This window comes from Aquarana catesbeiana, linkage group LG03, assembly GCF_042186555.1.
Source record: "Aquarana catesbeiana isolate 2022-GZ linkage group LG03, ASM4218655v1, whole genome shotgun sequence".
NCBI classification, from domain to species: domain Eukaryota; kingdom Metazoa; phylum Chordata; class Amphibia; order Anura; family Ranidae; genus Aquarana; species Aquarana catesbeiana.
This window is the reverse complement of record NC_133326.1, coordinates 441,784,980-441,803,983: the sequence shown is the minus strand read 5'-3', so window position 1 is coordinate 441,803,983 and position 19,004 is coordinate 441,784,980. Positions and strand designations below refer to the sequence as shown.

At 41.7% G+C, this 19,004-nt stretch overlaps 1 protein-coding gene and 1 pseudogene across 6 annotated transcripts in view; both read right to left on the bottom strand.

Moving 5' to 3' along the window:
* Positions 1–19,004, bottom strand: part of LG03H5orf24 (linkage group 03 C5orf24 homolog) — a 97,210-nt gene that overhangs the window by 6,183 nt on the left and 72,023 nt on the right. For 5 of the 6 annotated variants that reach the window (XM_073620810.1, XM_073620809.1, XM_073620808.1 and 2 more), the window contains one exon: positions 14,593–15,742. In XM_073620810.1, coding sequence (XP_073476911.1) covers positions 15,179–15,742 — 564 coding nt within the window. In that variant the 3' untranslated portion in view covers positions 14,593–15,178. Of the gene's footprint in view, positions 1–14,592; positions 15,743–19,004 lie in introns of those variants that run through there. The other variant, XM_073620812.1, reaches the window with a different exon arrangement.
* LOC141135921 (5S ribosomal RNA) lies at positions 5,510–5,628 on the bottom strand (annotated as a pseudogene).

The following is a 19,004-nucleotide window of genomic DNA, read 5'->3' as shown; positions in this document are numbered from 1 at the left end:
TTACTTTTTTTATTTTTACACTGTCCCTTTAATTATTTTTTTAATCACTTTTATTCCTATTACAAGGAATGTAAACAACCCCTGTAATAGAAATATGGATAACAGGTCCTCTCAGGTCCTCTTTATGGAGAGATCTGAGGTCAAATCTCTTCTTTACCTTTAACAGCAAAGTATTATATAATTATATACATACTGTCTTCTTTTAGCCTGCACCAGAAGTGACATCATGATGTTGTTCTGATCCTCCAAGGCCACAGAGTGGATCAAAGAGTGTTAACTGTTTGATCGCCTATGGAAGCAGCCAGCTGCACCGTCAGATCGTTTCTCAGGCAAACCGGTGGAAGTAATAAGCCAGAGAAACACCGGTAAGCGGCGGGGAGGGGGATGTCCAATCCAATAAAAAAAACAAAAAACAAAGTCCTTACAATAACCCTGAGAGAATTAAATGACAAATCACCCAGTAATGATATAACCATGAGCCATCCACCCGCTCAAAAAGGAGCATCTGAGTATCATAACAAAATATATTCAGTAAATGCTGGAGGGATCATGGTACACAAGCTATGTAACAGCGTGCTATGCCAGATCTGAGGAAGGTAAAGTGCTGGTCTAACATCACACATGGATGAAACACAAAGACCATTCCATATTGAAGATCCTAAGCACATGAGTGATGGACTGCGATTCCCAGCAGTGAGGGCTGTGAGTTACCTGTGCACTAAACTTTTGTGAATGACCTATTACATCTGTTGCACCTCGGTCAGTGTGAGCATCCAGGTTGGTTATGCTGTGCAGATCAAGACTCCTGGCTGTTAGTGAGATGGTTGCTTTATCCTGCACAAATCTATAATGCTGGGTCATAAAGCATTGAATGTGGTAACTCAGCTCTCCTTCTATACGGATCAGCTGTGTTGGATCGGCTGGTGTATGTGAGCAGATTGCTTGTCAGTCGACCTAACAGGTTTAAAGGCGTTAATTTAGCTAACCACTTATCTTATTTTTCAGACTTGCTATATATGGGTCTAAGCACTATCACTTGACGACACCTTAGTGTGGAATATATAAATCCTTGTTAACAGAACCCTGTTTTCTTCTCTGGTTCGTCAATGAAATACTTTGCCTGAACAGGAGCTAACAAGCATATTGCCAAGTCTATTAATCCCGCACTTGAATGACTGCTGCTTAATATTAATCACATTGCTACACTTCAAGCTCACTTTATACAACATGCATTTTTCATCAACAGTATTTTAGCTGGATACAAGGTTTCTTACATGGGCTGATGTGGTAATTACTTTGTAACTTTTAGCAAATTGCCTGGAACTTGTGTACCATGATCCCTCCACCACTTATTGAATATATTTTGTTACAATACTTAAATGCTCCTTTTTGAGCGGGTGAATGGCACATGGTCATATCATTACTGGGTAATTTGTAATTTTTTTCTGTCAGGGTTATTGTCCGGACTCTGTTTTTTTTTTTTTTTACTGGACTGACAACGTTATCAGTTTTTTAATGCGTGAGGGGTGGAGGTTACGTTAAATTTTTGATAGAGATGGTTTCTCGCAGCTTTGTGTTTTTTTTTTTTTCTTAAGTTCTAATAAAGTTATTTTCCTACTTTATTATAGTATACAGACACACCCCACTTTTAAAGCGGAGGTTTGCTGAAAAAAAAAATTAAAAGCCAGCAGCTACAAATACTGCAGCTGCTGACTTTAAATATATGGACACTTACCTGTCCAGGGAGCCCGTGGTGTCGGCAGCCGAAGCTGATCCGTCCTTCGGCTCTCGCCTGCTGCCGCCGCCATCCTCGGTAAGGGAATAAGGAAGTGAAGCCATGCGGCTTCACTTCCTGATTCCCTACTGCGCATGCGCGAGTCGCGCTGCGTGTCCTCTCAGGTCCCTGCTGTATTCTGTGTCTCACAGAATACAGCGGGGGAGGACGGGGTAGGCGGCAGAAGTGGCATAGGTCACCGCAATCACCGCGGTGATCTATGCCAGGAAGTGGGAGCAAATACCTGTATTAGACAGGTATCTGCTCCCTCCTCCCCCCTGAAAGGTGCCAAATGTGACACTGGAGGGGGGGAGGAATCCAAAAAGTGGAAGTTCCATTTTTGGGTGGAACTCCACTTTAAGTACACAATGGGGCTTATTTACTAAAGCTGGAAAGTGCAAAATCAGGCTCACTTCTGTTTCTAACCCCAGCTTGTTCCATTAAGCTTTGGTAATAAAACCTGGAAGCTCATTGGTTTCTATGCAGAAGTGAGCCTGATTTTGCACTTTCCAGCTTTAGTAAATAAACCCCATTGCGTACTTAAAAGTGGGGTATGCCTGTAGTTATTTTTCTAGTTGTCAAACTACTTGGATTAGTAAGCACCATCTTTTTAAAAGGGGACCTCATCCCCTTTCTTTATTAATTACTGTGTCTTTTAGGTGCGTTAATCCCCACCATAATAGGTGAGTTAGTGGACAGAATACTGCCCCCCCCCCCCCCCCCTTGTTTGGATACTGCCTTGAGCAATACCCTATTTGATTTGCTTATAAGTAAATAACTTAGCCAGCAAATGCATGATCACTGTAATGCTATTTTGTTACGCAAGATGCAGGTGTTCACTACTTTATTTTCATTCTAGTCTTTATTTGATACTATGAATATCCTTAACACTGAGCAAATGTGGTTAGTGTGGTGTGTCTTGTTTTTAAATGTGAGCTGGTGGCAATTTTACTTTTTATTGACCTATTATATAATAATAAAACATTTTTGATATTGTGCAATATGATTGTATAAATCCTCCTATTTCTGTATTTGATATTGTTACAGTATCTCACAAAAGTGCACATTTTTGTAAATATTTTATTATACCTTTTCATGTGACAACACTGAAGAAATTACACTTTAAGTTAAAGCAGTGAGTGTACAACTTGCATAACAATGTAAATTTGCTGTCCACTCAAAATAACTCAACACAAAGCCATTAATGTCTAAACCGCTGGCAACAAAAGTGAGTACACCTCTCAGTGAAAATGCCCAAATTGGGCTCAAAGTGTCAATATTTTGTGTGACCACCATTATTTTCCAGTACTGCCTTAACCCTCTTAGGCATGGAGTTCACCAGAGCTTCACAGGTTGCCACTGGAGTGCTCTTCCACTCATCCATGACGACATCATAGAGCTGGTGAATGTTAAAGATCTTGTGCTCCTCCACCTTCCGTGTGCCTATGCCCCACAGATTCTCAATAGGGTTTAGGCCTGGAGACATGCTTGGCCAGTCCATCACCCTTACCCGCAGATTCTTTGGAATACTGCCCTGCGGCCCAGTCTCCAAAGGGAGGAGATCATGCTCTACTTCAGTATGTCACAGTACATGTTGGCATTCATTGTTCCCTCAATGAACTGAAACTCCTGTGCCTGCAGCACTCATGCAGCCCCAGACCATTACACTCCCACCACCATGCTTGACTGTAGGCAAGACACACTTGTCTTTGTACTCCTCACCTGGTTGCTGCCACACACGCTTGACACCGTCTGAACCAAATAAGTTTATCTTGGTCTCATCAAGATGGTCTTTATCTTGTGCATCATCTTTAGAAGAGGCTTCCTTCTGGGACGACAGCCATGCAGGCCAATTTGATGCAGTGTGCGGCTTATGGTCTGAGCACTGACAGGCTGACCCCCCCCACCCCTTCAACCTCTGCAGCAATGCTGGCAGCACTCATACATCTATTTCCCATAGACAACCTCTGGATATGACTCTGAGCACATGCACTCAACTTCTTTGGTCGACCGTGACGAGGCCTGTTCTGAGTGGAACCTGTCTTGTTAAACCGCTGTATGGTCTTGGCTACAGTGCTGCAGCTCAGTTTCAGGGTCTTGGCAATCTTCGTATAGCCTAGGCCATCTTTATGTAGAGCAACAATTCTTTTTTTCAGATCCTCAGAGAGTTCTTTGTCATGAGGTGCCATGTTGAACTTCCAGTGACCAGTATGAGAATGAGAGCGATAACACCAAATTTAACACACCTGCTCCCCATTCACACCTGAGACCTTGTAACACTAACAAGTCACAAGACACCAGGGAGGCTGTGTGTTATCATGAGGGGACAGCAAATTTACATTGTTATACAAGCTGTACACTCACTAGTTTACATTGTAGCAAACTGCAATTTCTTCAGTGTTGTCACATGAAAAGATATAATAAAATATTTACAAAAATGTTATGGGTGTACTCACTTTTGTGAGATACTGTATTTTGTAATTTTTTTGTTTGGAACTAGAACTGGTAGCAGAGTCGACAAATGCAAATTCCCAGGCTCTGGAGCAGTTTTTTCTCTAGTTTCAAAAGTTTATAAAAATAGGATTTTTATAACAGCTTATCTGTAAAATCCTTTTCTTTGAAGTACATCACGGGACACAGAGCCATAGTAATTACTATGTGGGTTATAGTCCACCTTCAGGTGATGGACACGGGCACACCCTAAGACAGGAAGTTCACTCCCTTATATAACCTCTCCCACTACTGGGAGTACCTCAGTTTTTGTAGCAAAGCAATACATGTGTATACCAGAAAGTGGGGAAGGACCTCTGTGACACGTGATGTACTTCAAAGAAAAGGATTTTACAAGTAAGCTGTTATAAAAATCCTATTTTCTTAATCGTACATCACGGGACACAGAGCCATAGTAATTACTATGTGGGATGTCCCAGAGCAATGCCAACTGAGGGGAGGGAGACACAACAGAATTAGGGCAACCTGAGACTAGAGGAGTTATACTGCTGCCTGCAGCACACTACACCAAAAGGCGATGTCCTCATGCCTTTTTTACATTCACCTGAAAAAATCTGGCAAATGTATGGACTGAAGACCATGGAAGCTTGGCGATGCACTCCCCCAAAGCACTAACAGGCCTAGTGGAGTGCGCTTTTGATTTGAGAGGGTGGAATTCTCCTCTTTAAACCATAAGCCTGAACAGCTCCTTGCTGAATCCATTTAGAAATAGTAGATTTCGATGCTGCCTGTCCACTTCAGGAAGGACCAGACCTTTGTAAATACTTGAGGTGCAGTAGGAAGACCGAAAGGCAGAGCTATAAACTGAAAAAGAAGATTTTCTACCTCGAAACGTAGATATTTCTGGTGAGCGGGAAATATAGGTACATGAAGGTATGCATCCCTGATGTCTATTGACGCCAGAAGTTCTCCACCTTGTAGGATGGAGACCACTGATCGGATTGACTCCATGTGGAAAGAGCGGATATTCAGAAACCGGTTTAGATCTTTGAGATCTAGAATGGGTCTGACATACTCATTAGGTTTTGGTACCGTGAAAAGGTTTAAATAAAACCCCAATCCCCGCTCTTGCATGGGAACCACTAAGATCAATCTTTTGAGACAAAAGATGGACCAATGCTTGAAAGAGACTTCTTTTCCTCTGGAGTCTGAGAAACCGAGGAGATGGGGACTTTCGGAACTCAAGTTTGTACCCTTGAGTTATTGAGGAAGTCACCCATCTGCAGCCTATGTCACCTGGCATTCCTAGGCGGTCTCCCATCCAGGTATTGACCAGGCCCGACCCTGCTTAGCCTCTGAGATCAGACGAGATCCGGTGCTTTCAGGGTAATGTGGCCGCAGGCTCCTACACTCTTCCTGCCAGACCCTTGAGAACTGCGGAAGTCTGCCCCCCCCCCCCCACTTGAGCGAGCGGGGGTGCCCGCCCCCTCATAAGGAGGCATCAGTTTCCTTCTTGAACTTGACGGAGGAGGCCGTCGTGACTGCCTGGAGGCAGATGCTCCTAGCACTGGAGAAGGAGCTTGTTTAAATGAAATATGTATGTTTACTCCTCTTCCAATTAGCAAAAGGATACTTTTTCCACAAAAAAAATTTTTGGATGTATTTATCCAAATCATCCCTAAACAGCCGTTCACTGTGAAAAGGAAAACTAGCCAGGAGCTTTGCATGACGCTTCAGCTGACCAACTTTTCAACCATAAGATTCTATGCCTATGCACAAGCCAAGCGTAAGGCGCGAGGCTTGAAGACTAGAATCTCTCATGCCATCTATTGCCAAACATAATGCCGCTGGTAACTCGGCTAAATCCTGGGCCTGCTGATCAGGAATAACCTTGAGTACCTGTTCAGACTGGTCTTTGAAGGACTGACATACACCAATTGCTGCTAGCGCAGGTTATAACATCAGAAAAAAAGTTTTGTGTTTTTTTTTTTTTTTTAATAGGAATTTCCAAATATTCATCTGTTGGATCCCTAAGCATTTGAGCATTGTCTTTCGGACAGGTCAAACTTTCATTCACAGAGTATATAGCAGCCATCATAGGAAAAAGTGTTAAAACTTTATAGGAGGAAAAAAAAAATGTTTATCTGGGTGATCCCACTCAGAATATATAAGCCTTTCCAGCAATTAATGGACAGGAAAGGCATGCACAGCTTAAGGAGGCTTTAGTGAACCCAAACAAGCAAGTGGGTATATCAACTGACAGTGAAGAGTAGCAAAAAATGTGGAGTGGACGAATTCAGTAAGAATTGCACCATCAATCTTTCACATTCTGAAGCTGATCCCCTCGCATTTGACCCCTCAGAAGAGGAGTCATCAGCCTTCTCGCGGTCCCCTGAGGGAAATCGCATTTTATCCCATTCTGGGATGCGATTAAAGCCGCTAGCCAATCCCATCATGGCTTGAGGGAAACCCTCTTCAGTAAAATAGACAGGGGCTGCAGTGTTGAAAATAATTGCAATATTTTATAGCTCTGATCGCTTATTCTGACTGGCCACCCCTGAACTCTCAGGGGAAACTGCCAATGTATAGTATTTAGAGCTTTTAGGAGTCCCTTTTAAGCCCTTTTTTGGGGTGTTTCTACCCCCCCTTCTGACCATAGCCCGATGCACAAATGCAGAGGGACTACCAAAAGAAATCACATCCATTGCTTGAGCAAATAGTCCAGCAACTGCCGCTGCTATGCCTCTTTTCAAAAAAGAGCGTTTTCCCGCGCGAACATGGACCTCCGATTCGATGGGATTGGCGTGTGTGTGGGGAGAGGGCGGCGAGGAGGGGGGCAGTGACAAACCGTCGTACAGAGGTGGTGGAGAACGGAGCGGCATCCGCCGATCGTTCTACTTCTCCCTCTACTCAGAAAGAGGGGGAGAGCTTTTGTCTGGGTGGGGGGGTGTTTTTTTAGAGAAAAATCCCCCCCAACGTCTTACCGAAGTCCTGTGACTGCTAGCCGGAGAGAGGTCTGTCAGCGTCTGCTGACACAGCATGATCTGGGAAAGCATGACAAGATACGTGCTCTATACAGCCCCCAGTGGTGACATTTAGGCATGACAACATTTACTTTTTAAAGGAGACAATTCATAATAAACTTTAAAATTCTTAAAAGTCTCCACTTACCTTTCCCGCCGCAGGGAATTCTGTGGTAAAACCAACAGACCCATCTTCACCTCTCACGGTGGGCTGTTTAAAAACCTTCAGGAACTGGGGCCCCCTTTTAATCGGGGGATCCCACTCCTGGACCTGTAATAGCACCCCGCCAGAAAAAACTTATGGCTGAAAATAAACAAAAGCACTGGATCCCGGGTTCCAGCTCTCTAAAAAGCCAGTGGCGTAACGCGAGTTGTCAGCACCTGGGGCAAGTCAAGTAATTTGCGCTCCCTAACTCGTGTACTTTTAGTACTCCCTTCCATTAGTACAGTATTAAACCCCTTACCCCATAAGCACATGTATGTAATTAAAAAAATGCATCTGTGTCACTGCCCCCCTCTCCTTATGTATTATATAAACACTGCCCCCCCACCACCACCCCATGTATTACACACTGCCCCTCCATGTATTATGTATACACTGACCCCCCCATGTATTATATAAACACTGAGCCCCCCCCCACGTATTACACACTGCCCCTCCATGTGTTATGTATACACTGACCCCCCCCATGTATTATATATACACTGACCCCCATCACCCCATGTATTACTAACTGACCCCCCCATGTATTATATATACACTGAGCCCCCCCCATCACCCCATGTATTACACACTGCCCCTCCATGTATTATGTACACACTGCCCCCCCATATATTATATATTCACTAACCCCCATGTATTATATATACACACACTAACCCCCATATATTATATATATACACACTAACCCCCATATATTGTGTATATACACACACTAACCCCCATATATTGTATATACACACTAACCCCCATATATTGTATATACACACTAACCCCCATATATTATATATACACACTAACACCCATATATTGTATATACACTAACCCCACCCATTACGCTATATATTTTATATACACTAAAATTTATATATGTACACTGACTCCCCATATATTATATATACACTGGTCCCCATATATGATATATACGGACCTCCCCCCAAAGTATTATATATACACTGACCCCCCCCCCTTTTTATGATATATACACTGCCCCCCCACCCTCATGTATTATATACACACACTGCCCCCCTCATGTGTTATATATATACTGCCCCCCCCATCATTCCATGTACTGTATATACACAGATCCCCCATGTATGAAGCACAGAGTAGGCAGAAAGCTCTGGGTACATGTTGGCAATTATGATTTCACAGTCTGTGGGAATGTGTCACCTTCCCGGGATGTGAGGTGTCCCAGAAGTAGTAGAAGAGCGGCACTTCAGATAAACTTACTTCCTCCATCTCATTTCAGCCTGACAGAGAAGGTGTCACCCTGGCCATCCCCATCCTACCTGATCTGTTTCCTATTCACTGCTGAGTCTGCTAGTCTCCAGCCAGCCCGGCCCTGGCACGGCAGTACAGAGCCACCACTCACCCGGGCTCTTCTTGTCTCCCAGATGTGGACTGCGGAGTGTGGTGGAAGCCCGCCCAGGCAGAGCCAGCGATGAGACCTGGACAGTGAGGCGGGAGCAAGCCACGATCACCCGCCAAACCAGCTCTGCCTGCCGCCGTGCCCACACATGAATGAGTGCAGCCAATCGCAGAGAGTGTCCATCTCTGGGGAAGCTCCAGCAGCACTAGCACAGAAACATGGAGAACGGTAGAGGCGAGGTGCAGACAGTGGCACACTTGGTACTCCCAGGTGTGGAGTCTTGAGTCTAAAATCGTAATGACAGTAGTCGGGATAGCAGGAGTCGGGACTTCTGCGCCCCTCTAGATATTGCGCCCAGGGGCCACAGCCCCACACGCTACGCCACTGAGCTCACCACAGCACATCTTTACTCGTGACCAACACCTTAGACACTGGTGAAAAAACTGAGGTACTCCCAGTAGTGGGAGGGGTTATATAGGGAGTAAACTTCCTGTCTTAGGGTGTGGTAGTGTCCATCACCTGAAGGTGGCCTATAACCCACATAGTAATTACTATGGCTCTGTGTCAAGTGATGTACGATTAAGAAATTTTATTTAAGCAATGTCACAATATTTTTACTGGTTAAAAGCAAGTTCAAACAAGGGATTGTTCTGTTTTAAAGGATATTCTACTAGACTGGCATCGCTTTGGAACTTCAAACTTTGTACAACTCCAGATAACAGTAAGAGCCGGTTCACACTAGAAGCGGCACGACTTGCAGGTCGCCTCACCGAGGCGACCTGCACACGACTGCCACGGCGACTTGCAAGACGACTTCTGTATAGAAGTCTATGCAAGTCGCCCCCAAAGTAGTACAGGAACCTTTCTTCTAAGTCGGAGCGACTTACATCGCTCCGATTAGAACGGTTCCATTGTACAGAACGGGAGGCGACTTGTCAGGCGGCTAGGTCGCCTGACAAGTCGCCCCCGTGTGAACCGGCTCTCAGGGAAATCCAGCACCGCCTGGGGGCTCTTATCCAAGGTAGCATTGACTGAGCCAATTTTGCTCAGCTGTAAATTATGGTTAAAATGAATCCTGCTCAAATGTCTTCGCATAGTTAAAGGGTAACTCCACTTTCATGGCGAAAAAAATAATTTAGTATATACAATTGTGATACAAGTCATATTTAATTGAATGTTATTAAAAATGACCTTTCCCTTTCAATCTGCAGCTCTGTAATTTTCTGAAAATACAATGCAATACGGCTACCTGGAGGTGTTCTGTACACAGAATGTGTACAGAACACCCCCCAGAAACATAATTTCCTGCTTGTGTGATTGGCTCACTGATTTTCCCAGAAGTCTGCACTAAGATACAAGTCTGATTTTAGGCATCCCCTGCAACAAAAAATTAATTTTTGGTGAGATACTCCCAATAGGAAATCATGTCTAAAGGGATGTAGGCCCAGCAGCTTCACTCATTAGTGTCCTGCAGGTGCTGCAGCCGATTGAGAATTATGAAACCACTCCTAATAGACTCACTTTCCCACATGAACACAGACAAACACACAGTGATTTCTTCAGAGTAACAAAAGGTAGGAATCTGCAACAAAGTACATAGATCAGCCAGAGGGGAATGTTTTTTTCCTCAACAAAAGTGGAGTTACTCTTGAGCATGATACCACCACTGCTTTAAGACCCACATACCCCCAACTTATAATAACTGCAGCAGTAGTGACACTATTTAGTAAATGAGAATTATTTCAGCTGTCAAAGCACAACGGATAACACACTCAATTCACTACTGCATTTTCTTCTGGGAGAATTTAGGGTCTAAATCTATTTCTAGAATTTATAGCAAAACAAAATGCCTTCAACTTGTGTTATATATGTTTTTATGTAACTGATTTTGTTGTACAATAAGTTATCCAGGTTACTGCAGCCTTATTTTCATCTTACATTTACATCTTTTCATCTAATTTATCTGTTAGATCCATATTACACTGTCTTGTTAACAACTGGCCAGTGGCAGCTTGACATAGTAGACTTTATAAATGAAAAGGAGAACCTATGTTAAGCTTTAAAAACAATGGGCTGCCAATGCACATCAGCAGACAATTAACATACAGTGGGGCAAAAAAGTTTTTAGTCAGCCACCAATTGTGCAAGTTCTCCCACTTAAAAAGATGAGAGAGGCCTGTAATTGTCATCATAGGTATACCTCAACTACGAGAGACAAAATGTGGAAGCAAATCCAGACAATCACATTTTTGAAAGAATTTATTTGCAAATTATGGTTGAAAAAAAGTATTTTCAATACCAAAAGTTCATCTCAATACTTTGTTATATATCCTTTGTTGGCAATGACAGAGGTCAAACGTTTTCTGTAAGTCTTCACAAGGTTGTCACACACAGTGTTGCTGGTATGTTGGCCCATTCCTCAATGCAGATCTCCTCTAGAGCAGTGATGTTTTGGGGCTGTCGCTGGGCAACACGGACTTTCAACGCCCTCCAAAGGTTTTCTACGGGGTTGAGATCTGGAGACTGGCTAGGCCACTCCAGGACCTTGAAATGCTTCTTACGAAGCCATTCCTTCGTTGCACGGGTGGTGTGTTTGGGATCATTGTCATGCTGAAAGACCCAGCCACATTTCATCTTCAATGCCCTTCCTGATGGGAGGAGGTTTGCACTCAAAATCTCACGATACATGGCCCCATTCATTCTTTCATGTACACGGATTAGTCGTCCTGTTCCCTTTGCAGAGAAACAGCCCCAAAGCATGATGTTGCCACCCCCATGCTTCACAGTAGGTATGGTGTTCTTTGGTTGCAACTCAGCATTCTCTCTCCTCCAAACACGAGTTGTGTTTCTACCAAACAGTTCTACTTTGGTTTCATCTGACCATATGACATTTTCCCAATCCTCTTCTGGATCATCCAAATGCTCTCTAGCAAACCTCAGACGGGCCTGGACATGTACTGGCTTAAGCAGGGGGACACATCTGGCACTGCAGGATCTGAGTCCCTGGCGGCATAGTGTGTTACTGATGGTAGCCTTTGTTACGTTGGTCCCAGCTCTCTGCAGGTCATTCACTAGGTCCCCCCCGTGTGGTTCTGGGATTTTTGCTCACCGCTCTTGTGATCATTTTGACCCCATGGGGTGAGATCTTGCTTGGAGCCCCAGATCGAGGGAGATTATCAGTGGTCTTGTATGTCTTCCATTTTCTAATTATTGCTCCCACAGTTGATTTCTTCACACCAAGCTGCTTGCCTATTGCAGATTCAGTCTTCCCAGCCTGGTACAGGTCTAAAATTTTGTTTCTGGTGTCCTTCGACAGCTCTTTGGTCTTCACCATAGTGGAGTTTGGAGTGTGACTGTTCGAGGTTGTGGACAGGTGTCTTTTATACTGATAACAAGTTCAAACAGTTGCCATTAATACAGGTAATGAGTGGAGGACAGAGGAGCCTCTTAAAGAAGAAGATACAGGTCTGTGAGAGCCAGAAATCTTGCTTGTTTGTAGGTGACCAAATACTTATTTTCCACCATAATTTGCAAATAAATTCTTTCAAAAGTCAGACAATGTGATTGTCTGGATTTGTTTCCACATTTTGTCTCCCATAGTTGAGGTATACCTATGATGACAATTACAGGCCTCTCTCATCTTTTTAAATGGGAGAACTTGCACAATTGGTGGCTGACTAAATGCTTTTTTGCCCCACTGTACATAATCCTTTATTTCTGATGCACATTAGGGCATCAAACTGTAAGGTATGTACACTGTGGTGCATAACAGAGCATTGGCCTTTACATTGCATGTACCTGCATTGCAGGATCAACATCCTATCCAAGTCTGTGTTACTGTGTGGGCAGCCCAGCACTAGATGTCCACAGACCAAGCTGTAGCCAATGAGGGTGGCTGCTATTACAGATGTGGAGAATAAGCATGTGCGGGGGAGGGGGGTGTGCCTTAACTTAATATATTTAGGGGGCTATATTTTCTTTTTTTTTTAGAACTCTTGAACTTGTTCTTTTAACACCTTCTTTTACTTAAATCCAACAGGTGGAAATCCCTCCGAAAGCCACATTTTTTTATCATATGAAAAAAACTACCAGTAAAGTAAAATGCAACTTAGTGTGTACATCCAACATAACAGATTTGCCTACAGTATCAGTTTGCGAAGTGTTACCCATAGTATGGCTTAAATTTAACTAACTTATTTTAACATAGGGACAGTGGTGTGCAAGTGTTATAACTTCAGTGCAGCCTCAGCTCTTCTTATGTCTAAAGCTTTTTTTGGCCATACTTGATGGCAAGTCCTGCAGTGTCAATGGACGCAGCAGCAGGACTCAGGAGCACGACCGCACGAGTGCTCCCTTGGATAGCGGGTCTTCGAGGGGGCACTCAATGCGGGGAGGAGCCAGGAACGCCGCTGGGGGAGGTAAGAATACCAGGTTTGTTATTTTAAAAATAAAAACAGCGAACCTTTACAACCCCCTTTAATTTTTTTTTTTAAATAACACTAAATTTCTTTGTTAAGTATATCACTACTAAATTTACACAAAATAAATCTGTAAAAAACAAAAGTGGTCAGTGGATCATTTGTGCAATGTCCGGCTCCTGCAGACACTTAGTATAGCTATCTGCCCTGTACCTCCCACCTCTCCTGGTGCGGAGAACGAAGCAACTTTATATACAGGTATAACGTGTTACAAAAGATGAACCTATCCTTAGAGCCTCCATATTGAGCCTTTTACATGATGACTGGTCTCACTGACATACAAGAAAGCAAAAGAGTGGATCCAAGCAAGACTTTTACTTGAAAAGTAAAGATTTGCATTTAAGTTCAATATCCTGGTATCCACGAATCATTTTGGCATATGGTTTTCACTGAAGTTAACCACTTTTTAGGCACATTTTTTTCATATTCTCAGTCTGAACAGCCAGGTTTGTAACAGGTTTACCAAGTAAATTAAAAACTCCAAAATTATTGTTAATCTTCATTTGATTTGGGACTTAAGAGTGAAATGATGCTTAATAAATGAAAAACAATGAGCACTGGGACTCCTCACTAGGAATTTATTTCTATTTACCACTGAAACCGAGTAGGTATTTCACATGAATAAAGGCTAGGCTGAAAATGACTCCTTTACTGACTTTTCATCATAGTCCAAAAAACATATTTACGTTGAGTACACACTGCGAGTTTGCTTTTGTTCAACCAGTGGGCCAAACTGATAAAAACTTAGTTTCCTGCATCCACACAAGTGCAGCTGATCAAATGCTGGTTTTCCAGCAGGACCATTCGACAGAAGTTGGTTTAACGATCGACTTCTGCTGAACAGAGAGGGCTACACACAGAACAAAATTTGGACAGTTCAGCAGGAACCAGCTTAATTTCAATCTGTGTGTACCCAGCTTTAGCATAAAAGATCACAGATTAAACTTTTGGTAGACTAAATTAGACAAAATTTAAGATATACGTGGTTGACATGGATTACCGCACACCAATGTACTAAATACACTTAGGGTTGGTCTATAAAAAGTGGATAACATCAAATTTACTCATATGCCTGAATAAAAATGAAAAATAAAATGAATAACTGAAATTAGATGGGCTCATGTAGGAAGGACATTCAGTTTTTTTTTCGACTTTCATATAATTTAGCGTCCTCTGTCTGGCAGAAGAAAGTAACTATGACTATGTCAGGACCTTGTTTACATGTATAAATATTAACTTTGTTTTTTTTTTTTTTTTTATAAAACACACAACTGTAAATCTGAAATTTTATACTGGTTTATATACAATACATAATTGCATTTTGACATATTTACACTATCCATTACACCTTTTGAAAGTGCTGTAAATATTTCAGAAAGACTTCAGAAATGATGAAAGAATAAAGCTTAAATACATATACATGTCTATATGGTTGTTCTATCTTACATTTTTGGCTACATTGTATGTGGTCATACAGTGACAATGTGTTTGTATATTTGGTATTATTCTTTCACCTCTCAAGCTTCTTTTTAATTTTTATGGCTGTTTTAGCATTTCATAACATGACTTTAAAATCACACACACACTTGAATTCATATTTTCTAAACTAACATTGCATGCAAAGTTTTTAAAAAAGCAAAACTACCCCCTCATCTCTCTGCAAAATAACTTATACAAGCCAGCACACACAAATAGAAAAGGGCAATATGTATGCGAATGATGCAGAGACACAACCTGCTACTATGCCATTTTGAAGTGTGATGCATTTGAACAGAATTTCTAGTCTAAAGTAATTTTTAAAGACAACAGTGTGATGATATAAGTATCTGATATTTTCTCAACATCCATACTAAATGACTTTTACTCAACAGGGTGTTTGATATTGGTATCCACAACAGAATGGAGTCCTCTGTTAAGTGCTGTGGGGTAGGGGAAAGCTGCATTGTTACTTGTGTAACCTAGATTTGCAAGCCGTGATAGAGCTTTAATGCTACCTGGAGGTCTCCCTGGGCTGACTTTGTATCCTGCGGCTTTGGTTGTGCCCAGTGGTCTGCCAGGACTTGTCTTAAAGCCGGCAGCTTTGGTGGTCCCCAGAGGTCTTCCGGTGCTGGTTCGGTATCCTGCCAGTTTGGTGGTTCCAGAGGGTCTTCCACGCTTTCCAGACCTCCCAAGGGTTTTCTTTTTCTTTAAATCACTTTTTGTGTCCAGATCTCTGCTGGTTGTGGTCTGCAAATGTGCCTCATTTATAGTTTCTTGTGTCTGACAGGAGATGGACTTTTGGCTGACAGTATGGCTGTATTTGCTCTGCTGGGTTGTGTACAAGCCAAACTGTTCTACACTTCTCATGCTGTCTTGGCTGAGGCAAGAAGATTTGCCACTTCCACAAAAAGTCACATTATTGTTAGTGACAGGACGCATCATTTTCTAGAAGGACAAAACAATCAAAAATCATTTGTCTTAGACGCCACAACATCTTATAAATTATATACAATTACACACCAATAAATATTATAAATTGTTCAGTTAGACATAGTTTTTGTGTTTTTTTAAGCTGGCCACAAATATGAAACAATTGTCCTTTAAATTGGATGAAGTTTCAACAGTCTTTTCTTAATTTTACGTGGGATAGCAACAGGTGCCGAGTTTCCAAACGAGTATTGTTTATGTACGTAATATCACAAGGTGGCTTAAACTTCCCGACATTGTGAAATATTCCCTGGCAGCCTGACTGTGCTACCTGACTACTTGGTCTGCAATACACCCGCCTAACAGATGGGCTGAGATTGAACAGCTCTGGATCGTTTCTATACATACAAACTCCTTAAAGTGATTCTAAAGGATTTTTTTTCCCCTAAATTAAAAAAAGGGTATACGGAACTTACCTGCTCTGACACAGCACAGAGCAGTCCCTTACCTCCCCTTCTGGAATTCCCCAACTTTATTCTGGTCCTACATTACAGATATTACGAATAGTAGCCTGTCAACATTGCTCCACACAAGGAATGTTGGGTTATATTGTAATGTAATTGTGATTTTTCTTTTCTCCCTTGACATCTCAAATGAGTTCATTCATGTATAGCCCTTTCCTTCCTTCTAGTACTGAAAGTATAATGGCCAGCCCTTGGTTAACATCAACAATTCAGGTACAGATAAGCTTTTTTTTCCTTTTTTTTTAAAAACATAACATACCACTTAGAACCTTATTCACATATTTACAAATGAAACATTATGCTGAAACACTTACTGCCAAATCTTTATTTGCTAATCTAACCTTATTTGAGAAAATTTGTCTAGAAGGACCTTAACGATAACATCTCATAAAAGACATTTATAGATTTCTTATTACAATTAACACTGAACTTTTTCCCAGAGCATAAATATGAGACTAAATAGGAAGGAAAAAGCCATAGGTTGCACCCTAGATATTGTGGACTGAGAAGACATTTGGGGTAATGCTATTAACATATATCAATATAAAATTATTTGTCATTGGTATCATATGCCTGAACTTCTCCACACATCAAACCCATTATTACAGTGTATACGTTGGCTTAAATTACTATAAGGTGTTTTCCTTGGTGTGAATGTTATATACGTCCATTATAGTCTTTTATTTTATATGTCTTTACATGTATATCTAACCCCCTGTAACAAAATGTACATGTATACCTTTTGAAAATTCTTTTTCTTTTTTAGTAAATAGAAAGTTTACATTGGGTGAAATTTGGGTAGTAGACACACCAGGCCAGTTAAACAAGCGATTGAGTGTTTGTATGTGTGTGCGTGCGTGTGCTTGTCCTGACACTGTGTGCGTCTGTGCTGACATTGCATGCCTATATCTGCTAGTAAAGGCTCCTCTATCTTTAGATTTTAATAAAAGCATGTATACAATCTTTGCTTTAGACATAAACATTTTTTACTTAACCCCTGCATGCCGACGTAACATATATGCAGCCTCAATGCACTGGACTTTTTTTACATAAAGCCTCATACACAGTATGTGTTTCTCCCTTTGTGCTGGGAGCACGCTGCACGGCACGCTCCCAGCACAGAGACCGTGGTCTCACAACAGCCCCGGGCCCTGTACTAACGATCGGGACCCAGATCTCCCGATTCCAGGTCACTGGTCGCTGTGGTAGCCTCTGACTGGCTACCACAGTTGGTCAGTCCCTGTGAAGCCCGCCCCTGTGTTTTTTTCTTTCTGTGAATGGAGAAGGAGGATACAATGTATCTTTCTCATTCCTTGCAGAAAGAAAACAAAATGTTTGTAAATTTAAAAAAAAATAAAAAATAAATAAAGAAAAATGCCTAGATCAAGGTTTGATCTAGGTCAGTGCCAGGGTTAGTGTTTGGATCAAGTAGGGGTCAAAGGTCAGGGTCAACATATTTTGGACAGGATTTTTTTTTTTTTAATTAGCATCAGTGTCAGTGCACTAGTGCTTCGTGGCTGTACTACAGGTATAAACAACAAATAACATACACATATGTGGTATCGTCGTGATCCCCAGGAGCAGGAGCTTTTATTTTGGGTTGCTCTTTGGTGGTAGGTTATGGAAGTAACAAGAAATATACAGCTACTTTTTAAAAAAAAATATTTTTTTTACTATTTTGGGACAGTTTTCCTTTTGATAAAAAAAAATCAAAAAAATAAATAAATCAGGAGATATGCTTAACTATTTACTACCAAATGAAAGCCTAATTTGTTCTGAAAAAACAAGGTGTAATCCACCTGGATGCACAAAGTAGTTGTGACACGTATGGTTTTACTAACACACAAAATTGAGCTTAGGCATTTAGATTTGTTTTACCCTTAGGTGTGAAGGGGTTAAAAAAAAAGTAAAGAATCTGTTTGGTTTTTGGCTTGATTTGTCTGATTTAAACCTTAGATATCTGACAGGGAATTAGTCTTCTAACATTCAATTGTGTGGTGACATTTCACCTTGAGCCATTTATAAAGTTCCACTAGCCTACGTCATAGAAGGCATCATATTCAAAAGCAATATTTCATATTTTTTCTTGAATATAATATAAACTATATTTTCTTCAGTTGTCCATTATATGTATAAACATATGTTAATCAGCCATAACTTGATGACCAATGACAGGGAAAGTGAATAACTGATTATCCTGTTACAATGATATCTGAAAGCCATAGTAGGCAGCAAGTGAACATTCTGTTCCCGAAGTTTGTGTTGAAAGCAGAAAAAAATGGGTATCACAGCGTGCTGTGTATAGGGCTGCATAGCCAAAGATTGGTCAGGGTACCCATGCTGACCCATGTCCACAGCCAAAAGCACCTATAATGGGCACGTAGAACTGGACCATTGAGCAATGGAAGAAGATGGCCTGGTCTGATGAATCACCTTTTCTTTTAAATAATACGGATGGCCAGTTATGTCACTCCCTTGGGGAAGAGATGGCACCTGCATGAAGTATGGCAGGAAGGCAAGCCGGTGGAAGCAGTAAGATACTTTGGCGATGTTCTGCTGGGAAACCTTGGGTCCTGCCATTCATGTGGATGTTATCTACTAAAAACTCCTAACTAAACATTGTTGCTAACCAAGTACACCCCTTTGTGGAAACATTATTCCCTGATGGCAGTGGCCTCTTTAAACAGGATAACGCGCCTTGCCACATTACATAAATGGTTCAAGAATGGTTTGAAGAACACAAAAAAAAGTTAAAG